Source organism: Mastigoproctus giganteus, chromosome 3, assembly GCF_048544385.1.
Source record: "Mastigoproctus giganteus isolate SK-2022 chromosome 3, ASM4854438v1, whole genome shotgun sequence".
NCBI classification, from domain to species: Eukaryota; Metazoa; Arthropoda; class Arachnida; order Uropygi; family Thelyphonidae; genus Mastigoproctus; species Mastigoproctus giganteus.
In genome coordinates this window covers 99,228,693-99,253,071 of record NC_143577.1, presented here as the reverse complement: position 1 = coordinate 99,253,071, position 24,379 = coordinate 99,228,693, and the positions used below count along the sequence as shown (strand labels likewise).

The following is a 24,379-nucleotide window of genomic DNA, read 5'->3' as shown; positions in this document are numbered from 1 at the left end:
AGAGTCAGGGGAGGTCCCCATGTACTGAAGATGTGCAAATGTATCCCCAATTCACAAAGGAGGTTCAAAGGGTGACACAAATAGTTATAGACCTGTTGGTTTAACTTCTGTTCTGGGGAAAATAATGGAGTCACTGGATCATCTAGACAAGACAGAAGTAATAGTTCAGACAGCATGGGTTTGTTAAGGGGAAGTCTTGCCTGACCAATTTGATTGTATACTACGATGTGGTCACAAAGGAACTGGATGCAAAAAATAATTTTGATATCATATACTTGGATTTCAGGAAAGCTTTTGATACTGTTGCACATGGAAGACTGCTGTACAAATTGGAGCGATATGGCATTATGTGCAAGTTACTGCAATGGATAAAGAGATGGTCGAATTTGGAGACGGCGGTGAGTGGTAATAAATGGACACTACTCTACGTGGACTAATATATTTGTGGAGTCTCCCAGGGTTCGATGCTGGACCCATTGTTCTTTTCTGTATTTATCAATGATATCGATGAAGGTATATAAGGCTTTATGTCCAAGTTTGTAGATGACACAAAGGTTGGCAGGGTTGTTAATGACAGTATGCTACTGCTACAGGATCTAGAAAAGTTAGGCAGATGGGCCGAGAAGTTGCAACTGAAGTTTAACCTTGACAAAGTACTGCATATGGATAGCAGTACCAAGAGAAACGTACCAACTTTGTGGTCCTACATCAGGGAGGTGGTGAATGAAAAAGACCTGGGGTCTTTTTCATTCACCTCAATCACTTTATACACCTCAATCAGATCACCTCACAGGTGCCTAGTCTCTAGCTGCTGCAATTTGCAGAACTTAAGCCTCTCTTGGTAAGAGGATCAATTCATTCACCTGATCAATCTTGTTGCCCTTCTCTGTACACGCTCAAGCAAATCTACATCTTTCCTAAAATGAGGCCTCCAGACCTGCACGCAGTACTCAAGGCGGGGCATGACCATTGCCTTATACAGAGGGACAATCATCTCCTTTTCCCTTTTAGCAAAATTCTTGATTATCATTGAAAAAAACCCCATGATCTGCCCTGTCTGCCTGTCTGCATTGCTCAGAAAACTTCATATCTGACTGCACAATTACTCCCAGGTCTTTTTCATTTTCTACCACCTTAAGTGTAGTACCACACAGTTGGTACGTTTCTCTGGGATTACTTCTACACATATGCAGTACTTTGCATTTGTTAATGTTAAACTTCAGTTGCTACTTCTCAGCCCATCTGCCTAAATTTTCTAGATCCTGTTGCAGTAGCACACTGCCATTACTGTCATTAACAACCCTGCAACCTTAGTGTCATCTGCAAACTTCGACACTAAGCCTGATATACCTTCATCAATATCATTGATAAATATACAAAACAACAGTGGCCCCAACCCCGAACCCTGTGGGACTCCACTAATAATATTAGTCCATGAAGAGCAGCGCACATTGATTACCACCCTCTGTCTTCTCCCACTCAACCATCCTTTTATCCATTGTAGCAACTTACCGTTAATACCATTCTGCTCCAATTTGTACAGTAGTCTTCCATGTGCAACAGTGTCAAAAGCTTTCCTGAAATCCAAGTACAGTTGATTCTGGTTATTTGGGACACATCGGGACTAGTGCATTTTGCCCTGATTAAGCGGCTGCCCCAATTATCCGAAGTTTCACGTAAATAGTTAAAAATACAATGTAACCTCCCCCTACAATTAGTTCACTTTACAATCAAATCACGTTACAACGAACTCACCACAGTAAAGTACCCTCCACTATACGATGTGTAGTAAGCGCCGGTCATTGTGATCATGTTTGCGAATTGAATTTTAATTCTATTAAACAGCGATTCTAATTAGTGAAAATAGGAGGAATATTATCCACAGGCTATAAAAGTAAAGATATATTAAGCACAAATTTACCCTTTATTACCTCACCAATTAAAAAATTAAATGATACATGAAATTCAGAAGAATATACATCATAATCGGAATGATTAATATGTACTGTAATATGTACATACTAAGTAAACTAGTTGACATTTCTGTTCACTGACATTTGTGGGTGGGTGTTAAAATTTAAAACAGTAAAAAGATAAGCAATCAATAACAAAAACACGACACACACAAATTGCAAGTAATACGATATGCGCAACTGAGAACGGAGTAACAAATTACGAAGCTTTAAAAATAGGAATGAAGAGAAGATTCTGAAAATTATTTTTTTTATATGATTGAAGATTCGATAGAAGTGTAAACACATTTTACCATAATAACCCACAGAAATCCAGCTGTCGGTATTATCGCAAATTCAATAAGATCGAGTTTACAATCCTTTTATAGGAAAGCCCAATAAACAGGTGACTGCTAATTGTTTTTATTGTTTTATGGTTGTGACTTCCAGAAATCCGACTGAACTACATGATACTGTCGGAGACAATCGTAGGGTAATCTCCAGTGCTGCGGTCTCTTGCCCCAATTAAACGGCATTTTGTCCCAATTAAGCGAAGTAAAAGAATTTCTCAATTGGGTTCTGTTTTTTAAGATTTGTCCTAAATAAATGGCTGCCCCGATTAACCGGTGGCCCAAATAACCGGAATCCACTGTATATGATATAAAAATTTATTTTTTGCATCCAGTTCCTTTGTAACCACATCATAATATCCAATCAAATTTGTCAGACAAGATTTTCCCTTAACAAACCCATGCTGTGTCTGAAGTATTGCTGCAGTCTTGTCTAGATGATCCTGCAATGCATCTTTAACCAGTGACTCCATTATTTTACCCAGACCAGAAGTTAAACTAACTGGTCTGTAATTACTCGTGTCACTCGTCAATCCCACTTTGTGCATTGGGGATACATTTTCACATCTCCAGTCCATGTGGACCTCCTCTGAGTCCAAGGATGCTCTCATAATTATGGCTAGGGGTTTGCTTACTTCCTTTGCTGCCTCCTTTAAAATAGCTGGATAGATCCCATCCACCCCAGGTGCCTTTCTTATGTTTAACTTCAACAATTTCTTCTCCACTTTGCTCTCAGTTATTAAAAAATCATTAAGCACCCTGCTACAATTTGATTACCTTCTGGCATTTTCAAACCTTAACTCCTCGTGTGTGAATGTAAATGCAAAATACTCATTCAGTTTGTTTGCTATCTGAGCAGGATCATCAACAGTCGAACCATCGATATGAAGTGCACCAATCAAATTCATCCCCTTCCTTTTAGAGTTTATACAAGTAAAGAAATCATTACTGTTTTTCTTAGCATACTTTTCCAAAGATTTCTCGTAATCTGTCTTTGCCTGCCTAACCTCCTTTATGACTTGATTACAGAACAGCTTATATCTGCCGTAGGCTTCTGTGTCGCTTGATAATTTATATGCATCCCATGCATTTTTCTTCTCTGCCACCAGTCTCATTAGTTTTTGACAACCATTTAAGCCTAAATTGTTGTCAAATTCAAGTATCAAATCCTAAATCCAAGTATGTGGATATCATATACTTGGATTTCAGAAAAGCTTTTGGTATTGTTGCACATGGAAGACTACTGGATATTTTATAAGGGCAAGTTGCTACAATGGATAAAGGGATGGTTGAGTGGGAGATGAAAGAGAGTGGTAATCAATGGACATTGCTCTTTGTGGACAAATGTTGTTAGTGAAGTTCCCCAGGTTTGGTGTTGGGCCCATTGTTGTTTTGTATATTTATCAATGATATTGATGAAGGTATATCAGGTTTAATGTCCAAGTCTGCAGATGATACAAAGGTTGGCATGGTTGTTAATGACAGTAAAGACAGTATGCTACTCCAACTGGATTTAGATAAGTTGGGAAAATGGGCTGAGAAGTGGCAACTGAAGTTTAACATTGACAAATGTAAAGTACTGTATATGGGTAGCGATAACCGAAGAGAAGTGTACCAACTCTGTGGTACTACACTCAGGGTAGTGGAAAGTGAAAAAGACCTAGGGGTAATTGAGCAGTCTAATATGAAGTTCACTGAGCAGTGCAGACGGGCTGCCAGGGCAGGTCATGGAGTCTTGTCAATGATATATAAGAATTTTGCTAGCAGGGACAGGTAGGTGATTATCCTGTTATACAAGGCAATGGTCAGGCCGCATCTAGAGTACAGTGTACAGGTCTGGAGACCTCATTTTAGGAAGGATATGGAGTTGCTATAACGAGTACAAACAAGTTCAACAAGATTGGTGAGGGGAACAAAGTGGTGCTCTTACCAAAAAGAGTTTAAGTTCTAAAAAATGCAGCACCTGGAGAATAGGCACCTGTGAGGTGATCTGATTGAGGTGTATAAGGCCTTGAATGGGTTGAGCAAGCTGAATGCTGATGGGATTCTTTCTCAGACTAAGAACCTGAGGGGGGGGGCACAGTTTCAAATTGAGGAAAGATAGTTGTAGAATAGATGTGCAGAAATTTGCCTTTAGCCAGTGGGTAGTTGATTGATTGGTGTTGTCGATTCGGGTAGTTGATTGGTGGATCCCAGTACTGATTCTCAGCCCTAATTCTTAAACTAACCCAATCTGAAGAGTAATCTTCCCTCTCTCTCTCTCTTTTTTGTTTTCACCTACATACAGTTACAATCAAGTAGGTGATAAATGAACAGCTTTGACAAAATTAACAGTTATATTGTACTAGTAAAAGAAGTAGTAGTACAATTTAATTGTTATAACTGTTTTCTGGTATGACCTTTGAAATCCATGTAATTAAAAGTAAATATGATATGAAAATAATTACTGCTGCTACTATATAATAAAAAAGAAGAAAAGGAATTAATGGTTGTAATTATAATAAAAATTTGCCACTGTTCTGGTTTTTTTTAAATTTTTTTATTTTATTTTTTTTTTTAACACATAGCCAGTAAGTCATTTATTGTATGATTTAACTATGGCTAGATCAAAAATTTCTAACAAAAATGGCTCTGAACATTTTGCTAGTGTTATACTGTATGAGTATAATTATTTTTTCTGATGTGTGCGACTAATAAAATGGATTCCATGCAACTTTTCTGTTAATTTTGAATAAGCAATAATTCAACAGCACGGTTGGCCATTATTACCATAACCTGGAACGTGTCCTCTCACTCTCCCCCCACACACACACACACACTAAATGAGAATAAAAGTGTAAACAAATTTAAACAGTTAATATTGTACTATTTGTAAAACAAAGAACTGTAAGATACAGTACCTGTATTTCACCTGTTAAAGCATCTAATACCCAAACCTTAGGTCCACAGGCACAGTACATAGCTGACCCAAGAGGCAACAAACAAGTTACAGGTTCTTGGTCCAAAGTTACTACTAATGGCTCTTGAAGTTGCCAGGAACCTTCTTTTAAAATATAAAACAATAATATTGGGAATGTTATTATAATTAATTTCTAAAAATAAAAAAAATTATGATATAATTAAAAACTATCCTATAAGAATTCAGATCATCTTTCACACTATACTATAAGAATTCAGATCATCTTTCACATTATACTATAAGAATTCAGATCATCTTTCACAATTTTAATATGAGATTCCATGTAAAAGAAGGATGTAACTGGCAAATATAACACTAGAAAGAAAGCAAGGTCAAATACACTCATAGTCCACCAACCACCCATAACTGGTTAAACTTATATATTTTTTAATTTATAAATAAGCCATTTTTCTCCAAGTATAGATTAAATATGGTGTGTTGAGACTACTTTACCCACAATAAATACTTTATTATTCAGCAATATGTTACAGCACCTTTACTAGAGTGTTGATCACTTTCAAACTGGATTAAAACCAGGTTAAAACAAACATAATCCCTAAAACAGTTATGTATGTCTCTAAATCGTGACTATTCTCAACTGCCTCTAACTGACTGCAATTTATATGAAATGAGCACATATTCATTACCTCATTCTGTTATTAAATAAACCATTCCAAGGCTCAGTTAAACCCTGTACAATATCCTACCTTACCTTACCCTACTGTTGAGAGTTTTTGTTAAATTTTTTAACAAAATCTCCCCCACCCAGATTTTTTGAAGTTCCTTTCTTTGTACATATATTTGCATTCAATAACATTTCACTAATGCTGATGGTTTTTTTTTTTTTTTGAAACACATTATGTATGTTCTACTATATAGGTTTCCCATTTGCACTGCATCTAGCTGGAAACATCTTCCTACAATTACTCATTCTGCTAAATTATATATCTTCTTTTTAAATTGATTTCCTAATTTATTTATGGGTTAAAAACTACTTTTAAATTCTCTCTTTTCCCTTCTTCCCAATTCCTTTAGTAATTTCTGTAATTTAATGCATTTCTGTAATTTAATCTATGTATTCAGATTCCAGTTTTGCTTGTAAATCCATTTTTTAATAAACATTTTTAATATTTAGTTTTCTTCCTCTGCCTTCATGTTATCACAAATTGTAGAATACACGTTTATAAGAGTTTTAATAACACCAATTTTAATATTATATCTTTAAAATTTCTCAATAGTTTGTGGGGTAACAAAATTTAACAATTTTAAACACTACACGAATAACATACATGAAAGGATAAAGCCTGAACTAGAAATTGGGGACAAAAACTGGCCACTGTTCTTGGATTCTTTAGAAGGCAAGTCATTAGATACACAGGCTTACAGCAAAAATACAGACATTGGGGAAGATATTTAAAATTTTTCCAATCACTCACATAGTATTAAAATTGGAATTATTAAAACTCTTAAAAAACAGATTAGTGACAACAATGTAGAGGAAAAAATGGCAAATGTTAAAAATACCTTACAATGGATTCTTGGGAAAAATTACCAATAAAATGATTGATAATTCAGGAACAAGGAGAGTGAATTCCAAAGATATAGATTAGATTTCAGAAAAATAACAATCTTTATCAAATTTTAAAGGAACTGACAAGAAGACAAAAAAAAAAAAAAAAGAATTTGTAAAATATATGGTTTATAAGTAGTTTTAAACAATAAATAAATTGAGATATCAGCTAAAAAAAAGACCTGACCCCCCCCCCCCAAGTTACCTTCTTTGTGCAATTTGATGTACAAAGAAGTCAACTTTAAAATAATGGAGAAGGGGGATTTCATCAAAAAAAAATTCAGAGGCATTTTTTTTTGTTAGAAAATTTAATAAAATCTCTCAGCAAAAACAATAATAGGGATATAGCTAAGCATTGAATGGTTTATGCAGTAATGGAATGAGATATGACACATGAGCTTTGTGTAACTGCAAACAATTAATCAGTAGCAGTTGAGGACTAGTCGCTGAGTCAGATTCTTGTTTATACTCCGGCATGACACACCAGGTCAGCAGAGTTTACAATAAATCAATCAATACAAATTGTTAATCGTATTTAGTAGTCACGGGCTTGAACCCCAGTCCACTCGGCTACGTCAGACCTTATTTCTGAATGTCACAGATTTCTTTGGGGAATTATCTGTCCTTGCCAGGCTTTAATCCAGTTTTCAAATGGTTAAGGCAAATGGTAAAGATGCTGTAACATAATGCTGAATAATAAAGTGTTTATCTTGATGAACAATTCCCATGAAGAAAACTTGTTCAGTGTCATAATTATTTATGTGGTACAAATCAACTAATCATGTATAAATTAAAACAGTTATACCATGTATAATATTGCTGATATATGCAACAAACAAAAAACAAATAAATAAATAAAAATAATAAAAAATGTGCTATCTTCTACAGGAAATTGAATAAACAAACTTATACAGTGAAACTTCTCCTAACGGACAAGTCTCTTTGACAGACATCTTTCTACAACGAACATTTTCAAATTCCTGAAACATAATGCTGAATAATAAAGTGTTTATCTTGATGAACAATTCCCATGAAGAAAACTTGTTCAGTGTCATAATTACTTATGTGGTACAAATCAACTAATCATGTATAAATTAAAACAGTTATACCATGTATAATATTGGTGATATATGCAACAAACAAAAAACAAATAAATAAATAAAAATAATAAAAAGTGCTATCTTCTACAGGAAATTGAATAAACAAACTTATACAGTGAAACTTCTCCTAACGGACAAGTCTCTTTGACGGACATCTTTCTACAATGAACATTTTCAAATTCACCAACTCTCCTCTATTGGTTTTAACGTGTTTTCAGCTTCTGTCTGGCGGACATTCTCTGTAACGGATGCGGACAGGCGATCTGCACTGTTTTGTTTAGATTAGCATTAATTTGATCCCCCCATAACGGACAGCGGGCGAGCTCATGGCCCTTTTTCTAGGAACATTTCTTCCACGTATTGCCTCAATCGCGTGTTTATTTTCTATTTCCGATTCTCTGAATTTTATCAAGGTTTACGTCGCGGTTCTAAACCCTTTTTCAAGAAGTTTAAGGCATGTGTAAAACTTCTGATGAAATCGGTGTGTGCGGGGGGGGATTTGGTCGGCCTTTTGTCTTTTCAGTTTCAGTTTTCAGTTTTGTTCAGCGACGTGTGAAGTGTACAATGTCTTCTCGTAAACATTTAACTTTAAAAGATAAAGTTGAACTCATTAACGCGTATGATCGGCAAAAAAATAGTGTTCGCAATCTCGCTGTAAAATTCAAAATCGGGAAGACCCAGGTAAGCGACATCCTAAAGGAAAAAAAAAAATGAACTGCTCAAACAATTTTGACAACACGGAAATGATCAGGTTCAAAAATAATTCCCGAAAACTGTTGGACTTCAAATTGACAATATTACATATGAGTGGTTTGTCGCGCATGTGCTAAAAAAATTCCCATTAATAGGCCTATTATTAGGGAAAAGGTTTTGGAGGTTGTGAAATCTATGGGAGTAAATGAGTTCAAAGCTTCTGTGGGATGGCTAGACAAGTTCAAAACTCGGCATAAAATTTCTTGGAAAACCGTAAGTGGTGAAGGTGGATCTGTTGATACTGGGGTTGTAACAGAGTGGACCGTCAAATTGGAAGATTTATGTCGTGATTTTGAAGCTAAGGATATTTACCACTGTGGCGAAACAGGGTTGTTTTTTAAAGCTCTTCCTGAAAAAACAATGAGTCTAAAAAACAAAAAGTGCCAGGGCGGAAAATTTCTAAGGAACGCTTGACTGTACTATTGTGCACAAATATGCTGGGAGACTTTGAACAACCTCTTGTTATAGGAAAACCACAAAATCCTCGTTGTTTCATGGGCATAAAGTTGAATCTTTTGAATGTTGACTGGAAGTCTAATAAAAAAGCGTGGATGACACGAGATATCATGAGCGAATGGATAAGTCACTTTAACCAAAACATGATTCGTCAAAACAGAAAAATTATTCTTTTCATGGATAATGCTGCATCTCACCCGCACATTGAATTGTCCAACATTCAAATCATTTTTCTGCCACCAAACAACTGCAGAGTGTCAGCCCTTGGATCAAGGGATAATAAAAAATTTTAAACTTCACTACAGAAAACATGTTTTAAGACATCTCATTGCAAACATGAACGATGTAACATGTGCGAGTGACCGTGCAAAGAAACTCAGCATCCTAGATGCGATTCAATGGATTTCTTCTTCAGTAAACGCAATTAGAAAACAAACTGTCGTGAACTGTTTTGCAAAGTCTGGCTTCTCAAACGCAAAAATTGAAGTTGTGAACAGCAATGTGGAGCACCAAGAAGAACAAGAACTTCAACATCTATTGATAATATACGATACTTCCGCTACAAGTGACCCTGGCTACAAATACACTCGATATACACTCGAACCTCACTACAGAAAATGGTGCTCTAGATATCAAAGACATTATCATCAATATTTTTCAAGAAGTTCCTCATGAGGATGAAGAAATGGAAGGAGGTCATTCTGTCGAAGAACAAATTAACGACAAACCACCGATGAAAATAGAAGAAGCGCTCATACAAATCAATCGTTTAAAAATGTTTTTTGCCGCTGAAGAAGATACTGAAAGACTTTCGATAGTTTCTTCACTCCAAACAAATGTTGAAAACAAAATTATCAGCCGGAAGAAGGTGCAGAAGAAAATAAGTGATTACCTGTATGTATTTTTCTTAAGATAAAGTCATAATATGCATAGCACAATTGTATGTATATTATTTACAAAAATCTGTAAATTTGTGCAAAATCTGTATATAATTTAATTTAATTTTACATTAAGCATTTAACGATTTTTCTTTATCTCTTGTGTATGTAATTGTATATTATTTACAAAAATATTGTTCAAAATCTGCATATATTTTAATTTAATTTTACATTAAATGTTTAACGATTTTTCTTTCTTTTTTTTTTTCTCCCTCAGACTTCTTGTTAGCAGACACTTCTCTCTAACGGAGAACTTCTCGTTCCCCATGGCTGTCCGTTAAAGGGAAGTTTCACTGTATAACGTTGTACAGGTTAGTACAAAAGCATCACATTTGTATGTTGTTGTTTTTTGGTTTTTAGGAGCATTAGCAACTAAGGCCATATTGCTCCGGGAATATGCGGTGGTCATTCCCTCGACCTTTCCGCATCCTCCGTATTTGGTGGTGACGGGCTCGAACCCCGGTCTAATCAAGAAGCGCATGCTACGCACTGCTGCTCCTTTCCACCTGGCTACAGAGATGCCACGTTTGTATGTAACCTATAAAAGCAAAGTGGCATGAAACACCATTATATATCTCATATTGTGAAACCCTTCATCGAGTAACCTACTTAGAAATTTTCACAACAGAAGCAGTTGTCTTGTGGTTAAGCTGTTAATGTGATTTCCCTAAACTTTCTTTTCTTTTGTGCAGTTATTTCTGTCAGTAGGTGTCTGTGTTCAACTTTTGGGTACTGTAGGGAGGGATTCCTAGCAGCAGTTCATGCAGCAATTGCCCCTAGCCTGCTGGCTCTTGTTTGTTGATTGTATTTTCACTTTTATTTTGCAGTTTCAGTTTGCTTAAATAATCCTGTTTACTACTGAATTGCTTGGTAACAGGTAGTACCTCGCAAGTATTTTTTTTGTGTTGAATTTAACAGCAATTTTATACACACAGTAGAAGGGTATTTTAAATTTAAACACAGTAATATAGTTTTGCTATGGATATTGACAAGATCGTTTCAGAGTAAAACCTTCCCTGCTGTGTTGAAACCACCAATATACAACAAAGAACCTCTCTTTACTGCTACCAACAAATTTTGGTGAAAGAATTAGAAAAAAAAAAAAAAAAAAAAATTTCACTTCTGGACAAGATGAGTAGTTAAGCAAAGCAAATGATCCAACAATCTAAGAGCAATGATACATATAATATTTAAATGAAAACGCTTGTAAATGAACTGAATTATTATATGTCCAGAAAATGGTGGACAATTTCCATATTTCTTGAAGGTGGTATTAAAGGAGTACCACTCTTAATCAGAAGAATATGGCTTTAGCATAGTTGCTGAATTGGAATCCAAAGTTGTTCTGATAAAATACTGATAAAATATGGACAATCAATAAGAAATGGGCCTGTTGTACTGGATTCCATTGCATAAAAAGATAAATACTGTATAATCCAGTGAAAAACTTTTAATAACAAATGGCATGAAGCTTTCAGGTTAAATGGGCCCCTTCGTCAGCAAATTCTAACAGGATAAACAATTCTAACAGGATGTCTGCAATTCTGCCCAGACACGATAGGAGGGAGTACATGATGAGAGCCTTGTCGATCAATTCGGCCCTGGAAAGATTGTGCAAGGCTCAAGGGGTAGAATTTTTTTCAGCCTGGACTGTACTTGTTAACAGGAGAGATTGCTTCTACAGGGATGGGATACACTTAAATAGAAAGGGTGCAAGAATATTTGCTGATGCTATCGAGGCAGTGTTAGGTGGGTCGGAAAACTGCTAGTTTGGGGGGATACAAAGACTAATAGTTTAACAGTAACTGCAGGCAGAGGTGAAGGTGATTCTTGCACAACTTCTATTAGAATAAGAAGCGACCTGGAGCGAGGGGTGTTGGGGGTTTCAGGGACGGATGGCAGTCATCATGGAATAGTTGGGTATATGGGATGTGTTAGGGTAACAAGGAATAGGCATAGGAGCATGTATGCTTGCATGTATACCAATGCTAGAAGTATAATAAATAAATTTGATGAATTTGAAGTGTTGGTCTAGACATCAAAGGCGGATATTGTTGGGATAGCAGAGACGTGGTGTCACAAAGATATAAGGAATGCAGAACTGGAATTTGGGGAGTACAATGTGTACAGAAAGGATAGACAGGACAGAAAGGGAGGGGGTGTTATGCTGTCAATTAAAAAAAACATAAAATCAAAGGAAGTGCACCCAGTTAATATAGATGAACAGTGCTCTGTTGAGTCAGTTTGGTGTGAGATAAGCACTGCGAAAGGAAAAATAAGAGTATGAGTTTGTTATAGGCCTAATGACTTGAATGAGTACAATGAACAATTGTACAGAGAAACAGAGTGGGCCAGTAAATCAGAGTGTCTTATAACGGGGGATTTTAACTTCCCAGATATTGACTGGAACTTGTGGGTTGGTCACTCACACACTAGTCAGACTTTTGTGGATTTATTGGATGATTGTTTTCTGCAGCAGCATGTTCGAGAGGCAACCAGAGAAAGTAACACTCTTGATCTGGTTATCAACAGTGATCATTCGTGTATTAAGAATTTGCAGAAAAAGGAACCACTAGGTGGCAGTGATCACAGTGTGCTGAAGTGGGATTTACTCAAAGAGGTAACTACCGTCAGGGGTAAAGGAAAGGGTTTTTGCTTCGGTAAAGGTGAGTACAGTGGTCTCAGACAGTTTTTAAATTCTGTACAGTGGGATCAACTGACGATGTTACAAACAGTAAATTCTAAGTAGGAAGCATTCAAAGAATTAATCGTGGAAGCTACTAGACTTTATATACCGATTAAGAAATATCGTTCAAGGTTTAGGCCTAAATGGTTATCAAATGAACTAATGAGACTCGTGACAGAGAAGAAAAATGCATGGGATGCATATAAATTATCAGGTGACGCAGAAGCCTGTGGCAGATATAAGCTAGTCTGTAATCAGGTCACAAAGGAGGTTCGGCAGGCGAAGGCGGATTACGAGAAATCTTTGGCAAAAGATGCTAAGAAAAACAGCAAGGATTTCTTTACTTATATAAACTCTAAAAGGAAGGGGATGAATATGATTGGTCCACTTGACATCGATGGTTCAACTGTTGATGATCCTGCTCAGATAGCAAACAAACTGAATGAGTATTTTGCATCTACATTCACACGTGAGGAATTATTACAATTTGAAAATGGAAGAAGGTTATCAAATTGTAGCAGTGTGCTTAATGATTTTGTAATAACTGAGAGCAAAGTGGAGGAGAAATTGTTGAAGTTAAACATAAGAAAGGCACCTGGGGTGGATGGGATCTATCCAGTTATTTTAAAGGAGGCGGCAAAGCAACTAAGCAAACCCTTAGCCATAATTATGAGAGCATCCTTGGACTCAGGGGAGTTTCCCACGGACTGGAGATGTGCAAATGTGTCCCCAATTCACAAAGGTGGATCGAAGGGTGACACGAGTAATTACAGACCAGTTAGTTTAACTTCTGTTCCGGGTAAAATAATGGAGTCGCTGGTTAAAGATGCATTGCAGGATCATCTAGACAAGACTGCAGCAATAATTCAAACACAGCATGGGTTTGTTAAGGGAAAGTCTTGTCTGACAAATTTGATTGGTTATTATGATGTGGTCACAAAGGAACTGGATGCAAAAAATAATTTTGATATCATATACTTGGATTTCAGGAAAGCTTTTGACACTGTTGCGCATGGAAGACTACTGTACAAATTGGAGCAGAATGGTATTAAGGGTAAGTTGCTACAATGGATACAAGGATGGTTAAGTGGGAGAAGACAGAGGGTGGTAATCAATGGGTGCTGCTCTTCTTCGACTAATGTTATTAGTGGAGTCCCACAGGGTTCGGTGTTGGGTCCACTGTTGTTTTGTGTATTTATCAATGATATTGATGAAGGTATATCAGGCTTAATGTCGAAGTTTGCAGATGACACAAAGGTTGGCAGGGTTGTTAATGACAGTAATGGCAGTGTGCTACTGCAACAGGATCTAGATAATTTGGGCAGATGGGCTAAGAAGTGGCAACTGAAGTTCAACCTTGACAAATGCAAAGTACTGCATATGGGTAGAAGTAACCCCAGAGAAACGTACCAACTGTGTGGTACTACACTTAAGGTGGTAGAAAATGAAAAAGACCTGGGAGTAATTGTGCAGTCAGATATGAAGTTTTCTGAGCAGTGCAGACAGGCTGCTAGGGCGGGTCATGGGGTTTTGTCAATGATATATAGGAATTTTGCTAGCAGGGAAAAGGAGGTGATTGTCCCTCTGTATAAGGCAATGGTCAGGCCACGCCTTGAGTACTGCGTACAGGTCTGGAGGCCTCATTTTAGGAAGGATGTAGATTTGCTTGAGCGTGTACAGAGAAGAGCAACACGATTGGTGAGGGGAATGAAGGGATTCTCTTACCAAGAGAGGCTTAAGTTCTGCAAATTGCAGTGGCTGGAGACTAGGCACCTGCGCGGTGATCTGATTGAGGTCTATAAGGCCTTGAATGGGTTGAGCACGCTGAATTCTGATGGGCTAAAATTTGCCTTTAGCCAGCGGGTGGTTAATTGCTGGAACAAACTTCCATCTGTCGTTGTGGAAGTTGATAGGTTAAATAAATTTAAGGAGGAACTGGACATGCATTTGGAGGGAATGGTGTGTTTTTTTTTTTTTTTTTTGGCTGATGCTGCATAAGCTCCTACACTTGCTTTCTTGCATCATGTGCCACCACTACTACTACTACTACTACTAAACATGTTAGAGACAAAATTTAACGGATACAGAGTTGTGCGTGTAGTGATGCGTGCATGGTCACGAGATTAGCATTCAACTACTAAATTTAACAAATAGATATTTATTTAAAGTATACCCAGTATAAAATAAAATAAAATAAAATAAAATATTTCAGTAGCTTTCGGAACTCGTGTCCCTTCGTCAACTGACAAATTTGAATACATTACAAGCAAAGTGTGGCACGTTACTCATTCGTCATTGTTGTAGCACGGACGTGTGCTGCCTTGCGCCAGTGATCATCCATCAATAAAACGGTTGTCTCCAGGATTGGATGTATACGCATGCCTTTCTGGCGATTTAATGCCTTAGGGTTGTTCATTATGTTTAGTGACTCTAGCCATAGGCGGTGGCGAAAGTGTCGCGCGTGGTCCACTATCTCAAAGTCGTGCTTGGGGTCAAGATCGTGGTTGGTAGCCCAAAAATGTTCTGCAAGCGCGGACTGGTCAGTTTCGGCAAGCCGGATTGCTCTGTCGTGTTCCGTGAGGCGATCCTGGAGACGTCTCGATGTCTCACCTACGTAGCAACTACTAAATTGTTGCTCATTGTTGTTGCATGGACATGTATGGATTTGCTGCCAGCGTTTATCCAGTTTCAAGACAGTTGCCTCCAAGATAGGGTGCAGCCTCGTGCACTTACAGCGATTCATAGTTCTTGAATTGCATGATATGTTAAGCAAGGGGATTGGTCAATCCCCTCATTAAGTGTCGGGATTGGTCAAGCACTTCGTAATAGCAATTGGGGGTTAAGGTCATGGTAGATCGACCAGAAGTGTTCCGCGAATGCGGATTGGTCAGTCTCACCAAGGCAAATTGACCTGTCATGCTCTGCAAGGCGGTCTTGAAGGGTCTCGAGCTCTCCCCTATGTAGCAGTTGCCATAATCTTTGCAAGTTACACAGTAAACCACACCGCTGTGCAAAAGAGGGGGCGACTGGAGTCTTCATGTTAGAAACCAGAGAACGCAAGCTCCTATTGGGTAGCTGCATGCATTTTATGTGGTATTCCCGGAGGATTTTCAAAATTTGGCCCGACATGCCCAGATAGTAGGGAATGTAGGCGGTGGGAATATTATCATGTGTTGATGATGGTCTCAGGTGGATCATGAGCTCTTGCACTTACAATAAGCACTTGTCTAATATGTGGGTTGGATTAGCCACAATTGACCAGGTCCATTCTCACTCTGGAAATCTCGGTGCGCCTAGATTCATCTGAGCTGGAATGGCTCCAAGCATGGGGATAATATGGTGTGGGCTGTGCTGTTGAGATGGTTAGGGGCTTGGTCTGATCTGTAGTTTACCAACTATAGATCAGACCAAAATGTATAACATAACATATCATGCAATTCAAGAACTATGAATCGCCGCAAGGGCACGAGGCTACATCCTATCTTGAAACTGGATAAACGCTGGTAGCAAACCCATACGTCTGTGCAACTCTGTACCTGTTAAATTTTGTTACTGACGTGTTTATCCCATTAGAATTTGCTGATGAAGGGGCCCATTTAACCAGAAAGCTTCATGTCATTTTTATTAAAAGTTTTTCACTGGATTATACGGTATTTATCTCTCAATAAGAAATGTTGAATATTTAAAAGGGTTCCACAATACACACATGAAGTGGGGTGGTGGGGGGAACGGCCCTTAAAAAATGTGCGAGGTGGCTATGCCCAATAAGGTCATTACAGAACGATCGCTTCTTTATATACCTTGCATTGACTAGAGAACTGAGCCGTGATTTCAGGTTTAATTTGACATACCTTATTTCCTTCCTGTGAAGGCTAGAATGCCTGCTATTGTATGTGACAAAGGTGATGTATGATTGGAATATAGTTAGCATATGGGACTAAAATATTCTGGTATTGTTCATTCAGGGCTGTGGCAATTTGACTGCCTTATCTGCCAAATTGTTTCCCTTTATTCCAACATGGCTTGGAATCTAGAAAAAAACGAATGTCTGCCCTGATCCTGAAAGGGAGAAGAGCATTTTGCAAGCCTGACAAAGAGCTGGATGAGGGTTATATAACTTACCTATCACAGCCTTCAAGGCACTCAGGGAGTCTGTATATACCATTTACTCAGAATACTGCACTGTTTGAAAAGGGCAAGTTCTATAATATGTGTCTCTGCTGTGTAGACATTACACTCAAGAGGAATTTTATGTCATATGGGGCTGTCATTGTAAGCTGCAGACCCTAACAGAAGTGTGCAGCATGGAGCTGCCTATAAACTGCTGCTGGTGTATTGCACTTTTCCCAATAATGTACAGAGCAATCACAGGCAGCATAATGGATGCTCCATGGCAGAAAGGTTTTCACAAATGTAAGTGTAACAAGGTCTACTGTCATGTTAAAATTACAAAGGATCTCTCGAATGAGCATCATAAAGTCCTTCCCAGCTGGGCGTAAAAACACATGGCCACATAGTGCAACCAGGCAAAGATTTCATTTGATAGCATACTGTAACGATAACTGCTTAAAAAGAAGTGATAGGGATGATTTAGTGGTCTCAACATATAAACTTTGTATAGAGGATGTACAAAAGGCACTAGTAGCAATTCAAAGAGGAAGGGCAAATTGGGTCAAACCAATGAAGGGAAATGGTCCTGGCCAAAGCATACACCTGAGCACTGTGGTCTAATTTAGACTGAATCAGTGCATAGTATAAACTAAGTAAAATATTTATTTCAGACTTAAACGGGATTGAGTTTCCATTTAGCTTAAGTTGTGGATCGAGATGAAGATTTCATTACAACAGAAGTGGACACAGATGGTCTTTTGTAACGAAAACTGAATCCATTCAGTAATATCCATTTCCTAAGGTTTATAGTGATTCGTGGTCTGTTACAACTGTCTTTCAATTACTCTCATATTACAAGATTGGCAGAAGATGCTGAAGTCACCAACACAAAGAGCAAAGGAACCACTGATGGAAGCTGACCTGTGATTGAGTTTATTCTGGCTGGGGTTTGTGTATTTACCAAAATGGCACACCACCTCAGGCAGCATCTATTATATTACGATTGTGTTGATGGGGAGAATAGTTCTTTATTGAACAGGAAATTTGCGAGGTTAAAGTTTCTTGGGGACAAAGGCCAGCTGGAGAACAGTGATTAATTAAGTCTGAGATATTGTCAGTATTGCAGCAAAAGCCTCTGCAATTCCACTGAATAATAGGAGGTATTTATCTGACTGCCTTTTGAGAATGGCTGGATTGCGGCATTCACACTTTCGTTTGCTGATTTTTGGGAAGACAGACAGACCAGTGTCCATAACTTCTTGCATATAAATTTCTAGTATCAGGTCTTCCTCTTTGAATGTGTCTTGAATATTCTTTGTTGCATATGAATTTGAACTGTGGAATGTGATACCAATCACTGGAGGAGGTGGTACTGTCACAGGAGTATTGCTTACCTGATCTGAGAGATTCCATTAGTTTCCGAGCTTCAAAAGAAACATAAAAATAATTTCAAAGGTTCTGATACTGGCCCTAGAGCAGATATGATAGAGGAACTACATAATGCATTTGAATTAGCAGAAAGATCATATCCTGGTATTAGTGATATGCTGGTTAAGGAGATCTTCCATCGTTTGTTACCATCAGTTAGTTCCCATAGGCTACAGGATGCTATTGAGAGAATGGCTAGGTATGTTGTTTAATTATACATCAATACTTGTGTAATGAGGAATTAGAGCCACTTGTCTTCATTATTCTAATTTAAGATTTATCTTCAGACAAAAATAAATGTTTCTGTTTTTTGGTGTGATGGCATATATGCATAACGTATCCACTGTATTTACCATGTCCACCCGTTCGTCCATCTGCATGTAACGGCTCAACTCCCGGTGGATGGATTTTCATAAAAACAGATCAATATAAATCTGGCAATTATTATTTCTTCTTTTTTTCATTCTCGTATAATAACTTGACACACAGTATTGAATTTTCATGACATGTTATTTTTGAGCCTTTTAGAAAGATTTATAGAGAGAATCCAACAGTTATTATTTCTTTGTCCATCAGCTGCCCACATGTAATAACCAGTGGTGGCTCGTGACTCTGATGGGGTTTGCTGCTTTTTAAAATTACATTAAATTGCCTTGGTTATAAGACATAGATAGTAATAATAATAAGCAAGTTAAAAATACTACAAAACATCAACTGGACACTTACAATTAACAGACTTGGGTAATATTGAAATTTTATTTAAAAATAAAATCCATTCTTCGGTTTTTAGTTGTTGAAAATAGATTAATTAATAGATTTTTCATTCAAGTTTGGTGCTTTGGTTTTTTTTTTTGGAGCATTAGCAACTAAGGCCATATTGCTCCGGGATATGCGGTGGTCATTCCCTGACCTTTCCGCATCCTCCGTATTTGGTGGTGACGGGCTCGAATCCCGGCCTAATCAAGAAGCGTGTGCTACGCACTGCTGCTCCTTCCCACCTGGCTACGGAGGCACCGTCAAGTTTGGTGCACTGTTGACACTGACACGGAGGGGTGAAATGGAAGTGGTTTTTTTTTTTTTGGCTGATGCTGCATAAGCTTGCTTTCTTGCATCATATGCCTCTACTAATGCTAATGCTAATGCTAATGATTAGATTTTTGCTGAGATTCACGGGTTGCTGCTAAGAGAGGAGAGCTGAAGCCAAATCGGATACTGCTATCTTAGTGAGAAATATGGCGTGTCTTGTGGTGACTGTCTGATGTTTCTATACTTGGGAAAAGCTCTATTGAGAGGAGGCAGGAGCTGTGCCACCTCTGATCAATCAAGAGAAGGATGTGCAGTGACATAGGCAGTAAATTCGGGTATATCAGGTGTAACTTAGTTTCCAAGTTTCTTGGTAACTAACTTTGTGTTCAACCTTCTATTTTACTATTTTTTCCTCACTTTTCCATCTTTCACATGTCTAAGAATATACTGGATTGTCATCTTTGCAGTTGGGTTTATGTCACCAAACAGTCACTTTGAATGCGATCTGAAGCAGAAAGTTGGAGCAGAAAGGATCACTCCTGCATGGTGTTTGGGAGGGCCATACTCAGTGTGAGGAATGCAGGTGAAAATGATGCAAAGTAGATAACCTGATTTTACATAGATGAGGGCAAGCTGTGGGTACTGAATGTAAGAATAATATTCCTGGCAGGGCTAAGTTTATTATGCTTTTTTAATCATAATTAATTTGCCTCAAATTACATTTTGTTCCTTTTGGCTCTTGGGTTACTACTTTTTCTGTGACATTAAGTAAATCCCACCCGGATACAACACCCTTAGACATATTTAGAGTTGTGTGGGATGATACTTTTACTAAGATTCCAGTAAAAGTTAAGAGTTTAACAGAGTGCCTACAGTCCACAGTTTCTGCATGTATGTCCCTGGATTGCATTAACAATTTTAAGAGATCCTGCAGTACTCTCCAAATGTTTCTGTATATGGCGGGTAAATAATATTCTCATAGATTGGCTTAGTAGGAAAGAAATAGTTTAGAGTAGTTTAGGGAAATAGTCTAGAATAATTTGAAACAATGGGCATGATTGCTCCATTGTATCAATCTTCAGTCTCTTAGAATTGTCAAATTCAATACACACCCATTGATGTTAGGGGTACTGACATCACTGTCAGTACCCCTAACATCAATAGTACCCCTAACGTCAGTACCCCTAACATCACTGGATTGGAGTCTGTATTCATTTTGCTCCTTTAACTTGAGGGAAAGCTCATTCCACTCAGGTTACCACCTCTGCTGAAAGGAGGCAGCTGTGCCACCTTTGATCAAGCAAGAAGTATGTGTAATAATAATGCAAACAAAAAGTATGGCAGTAAGCATGTTGCAAGCAAAATAAGGATATACACTGCAAGCTAGAGAAGCAATATGAGTTCACAGTCTAGCTATACATTTGCATATAAATCACATGATCACAACTGCTTCACACTAGGGCCACCTGAAATGTAAGGCTCTCTGTATGAGTACATACACAGAGCTTTACATTTCTTCCTCCTTACATTCAAAATTAATTGTTTTGAATAAGGAGGAAATTTGTATGGAATCAGTGACAAATAAATGGCTTCGTAGATATAATGTAATTATAAGGCATCCACATGATACAAACATAATAAAGACATGAAGCTGGAGTCTAAATAAATGTTAAAAAGGAATCATAAGAACATGGAAATTACCTAGAGTAATTATTTATAAAGGACTGCTTAAATCGTTCAAAGGAATGCTCAACAATTCCCCCATCTCTTACATCATGAAGTACGACTGATCACTTTTGAGGTTTATTATATCTCGCCATGATGTTCATCATGGCAAGGTCCAATCTTCCTTACATTTTGAGGGTACAGCTCTAAAACGGTGTTCGCTGGCCGGTTGCTAGTTAGTACACTGGATCAGCTAGTATATAATCGTGCTACCTCTACTCTGCCAGATAGTGACTGGAGGTAGTCCGAGTAGTGTGTATGTGGGGGACATTGTCGAGGCCATGTTATTTCAAGGATCTGGGTATATTCTTACCATGTATATGCCATATCCAAAAATTTCATTACTTCATACAGCATGCCCCCACACTCTTTCTTACTATTGAATATACAATGAATTGTCAAACTAATAGAGTAAGCTTATCTGCGAAAAGATCTAAACCTCCCAAACGGTTCCTAGTTCGTTTCACAAATATACGTGGTCTCAATTCTAATCTCAATGATGTCCATTTCCACTTGCAGGCTGCCAAACACCATGTACTTTTTCAGACAGTATCTCAGTTATCGATTGATTCAACTACTGCTCATCTCAGTTGCCCAAATTAGTCGCTGTATGATTCCTTTCGCCTCAAAGGTGGTACTTGTGCATATGTCCGTTCAGAGACTTGATAATTTGAAATCTCCTCATTTCGATCTTCTCTGGCTTAAAATCTCTCTACCTCATTGTGTCAAATTCATCTGTCAAATTGCTCCTTTAACTTGAGGGAAAGCTCATTCCACTCAGGTTACCACCTCTGCTGAAAGGAGGCAGCTGTACCACCTTTGATCAAGCATGAAGTATGTGCAGTAATAATGCAAACAAAAAGTATGGCAGTATCCCAACTCCACTAATCACTTGGAGCTCTTTGACTTCCTCTCTTTGCAATTTGACTTTCTCCAGTCCAACTTTCCTAACAGTGAAGTAATTTTCCTTGGTGATTTTAATGTTCAGAACTCCAGCTCTTTTCTGATTTCTAGTCACACCGACCCAGCTGGTCGAGATGCTGAGGCTTTTGCAACTACTAATGACCTTGCACAGATTATTCTTTTACCTACAAGAATACCGGACAATCTTAACCATACAGCCAACACGCTTGATCTTTTTCTCACAAACAACCCTTCTAAGTACACGGTCGAAGTTTTTTTTTTTTTGTTAGTTGTTGGCGCATCGGCTTCTGTGGCCATAATGCACCTCCCAAGGTTTTTGCACTACTCTGATCCAAGCACCGAAGTGGGATTCGAACCCGCAACCTTTGGGTTGCCAGGCAGGCGCCTTACCCACCCGGCTAGCCCGGTTGAAGTGAGTGGTCCTGTAGGCACCTCAGATCACAACTTGATGACTGTCTCTTCTCCAATGGAGCCTTGGTTGGATTACCGTTTCAAAACTTCTGATGTCAACGTTTGCTCAGATCGTGTCAGTGAAATTATTCTTGCAGAAATGGAATCCTTTATCCCACACACCACTTTAAAATCTCATCCTTTATTTACACCTTGGTTTTCCAATCAATGTGTTAAGGCTGTTCAAGAAAAGAATGTTGCATATTGTAATTGGCTTGTTTCCAATTCTTTAGTTTCATTTCCTGCCTACACCAAAGCTCGCAACAATTGTAAAGCAGTTATTAATCAGTCCAAACTAGATTTTGAACAGACTAAAAGTAGAAAACTTGCTTCTTGCTCTAATGGTGGCCGAGCATTCTGCTCTCGTGCGAAAGATATTGGCCGCAACTTTTGCCCATCTCTGCTCCCACCTCTGTCAACCAGATGGTTCTGTTGTCACTTCAGCCAAAGATAAAGCTGACCTGCTAGCATCCCATTTTTCTTCCAACTCAGGTATTAATGATCTTGGTAAAACACCTCCCACCATTTCCAACATGCTCCATTCAATGCCTCCTGTGGTCTTCCGTCAAAAGTATGTCAGAAGGATTTTGACGAATTTTGATGCTAAGAAAGCTCCAGGTCCTGATGGTATTTCTCCACTTGTTCTCAAAACCTGTGCTCCTGAACTCAGTCCTGTTCTTTGCCACCTTTTTTTCACTTTCTTATTCCAAAGGTGTTTTTCCTTCTGCTTGGAAATATACTCATAATCAGCCAGTTCCTAAAAGGGTGGCAAATCCCTCCCATCCAATTATCGTCCCATTGCAATTACTTCTACTCTTTCTAAAGTAATGGAGAAATCAATTAACCACCAACTCAAACTATCTAGAAACCTTCCGTCCGATCACCCATTGCCAGTATGGATTCAGTCAGTGTCTATCCACTGGTGATATTCTGGCTTATGTTACCCATTTATGGACTAATTCAATGGAAAAGTTTGGTGAAACACAAGCAGTTGCACTTCACATGTCAAAGGCTTTCGATCGTGTTTGTCATAAAGGTCTTCTAAACAAGCTTAATTCTTATGGTTTGGAAACTGATTTTTGTAATTGTTTCTCCAGTTTTATCTCTGATCGCTCACTGAGGGTGATGGCAGATGGCTGTATGTCTTCTAACTTCTCCACTAATGCTGGTGTCCCACAAGGTGCAGTTCTTTCCCTCACTCTTTTCCTCTTGTATATTAAAGACTTTCTTCCATTGATCGGAAAACCTATCCACAGTTTTGCTGATGATAGCACACCTTCCACCTTCCAGTTTGAGAAACCTTTCCCTGCTCAATCAGCTTCAACTTCTCGAATATCCGCTACCAATTCCTTAAATGCCGATCTCCAAGTAATTCTCCAGTGGGGCAAAGACAACTTAGATTTCAAAGATTTCAATCCTTCTAAAACTCAGTCTTGTCTTATATCTTGCAAAAAGGATTCTCCTTCTCCTATGCTTATCTTTGGTGACACTCCAATTTCTTTTTGAACTGGTTTGCATCCAGTTACTTTGTGAAATGGATGCAAAAAATTATTTTGATATCATATACAGTGAAACTTCTCCTAACGGACACCTCTCGTTAACGGACATCTCTCTACAACAGACATTTTCAAATTCCACAACTCACCTCCATTGGTTTTAACGTGTTTGCAGCTTCTGTCTAGCGGACATTCTCTGTAACGGACGTGGACAGGCAATCTGCACTGTTTCGTTTAGATTAGCACTTAATTTGATCTCCCCATAACGGACAGCGGGCGAGCTCACGGCCCTTTTTCTAGGAACGTTTCTTCCACGTATTGCCTCAATCGTGTGTTTATTTTCTATTTCCAATTCTCTGAATTTTATCAAGGTTTACGTCGCGGTTCTGAACCCTTTTTCAAGAATTTTAAGGCACGTGTAAAACTTCTGATGAATTCGGTGTGTGCAGGGAGGGG

At 38.2% G+C, this 24,379-nt stretch overlaps 1 protein-coding gene across 6 annotated transcripts in view; it reads right to left on the bottom strand.

Moving 5' to 3' along the window:
* LOC150088181 (rho guanine nucleotide exchange factor 10-like protein) overlaps positions 1–24,379 on the bottom strand; it is a 465,691-nt gene that overhangs the window by 55,823 nt on the left and 385,489 nt on the right. For all 6 annotated transcript variants that reach the window (XM_090369366.1, XM_090369362.1, XM_090369365.1 and 3 more), the window contains one exon: positions 5,203–5,345. In XM_090369366.1, coding sequence (XP_090225492.1) covers positions 5,203–5,345 — 143 coding nt within the window. The remainder of the gene's footprint in view (positions 1–5,202; positions 5,346–24,379) is intronic.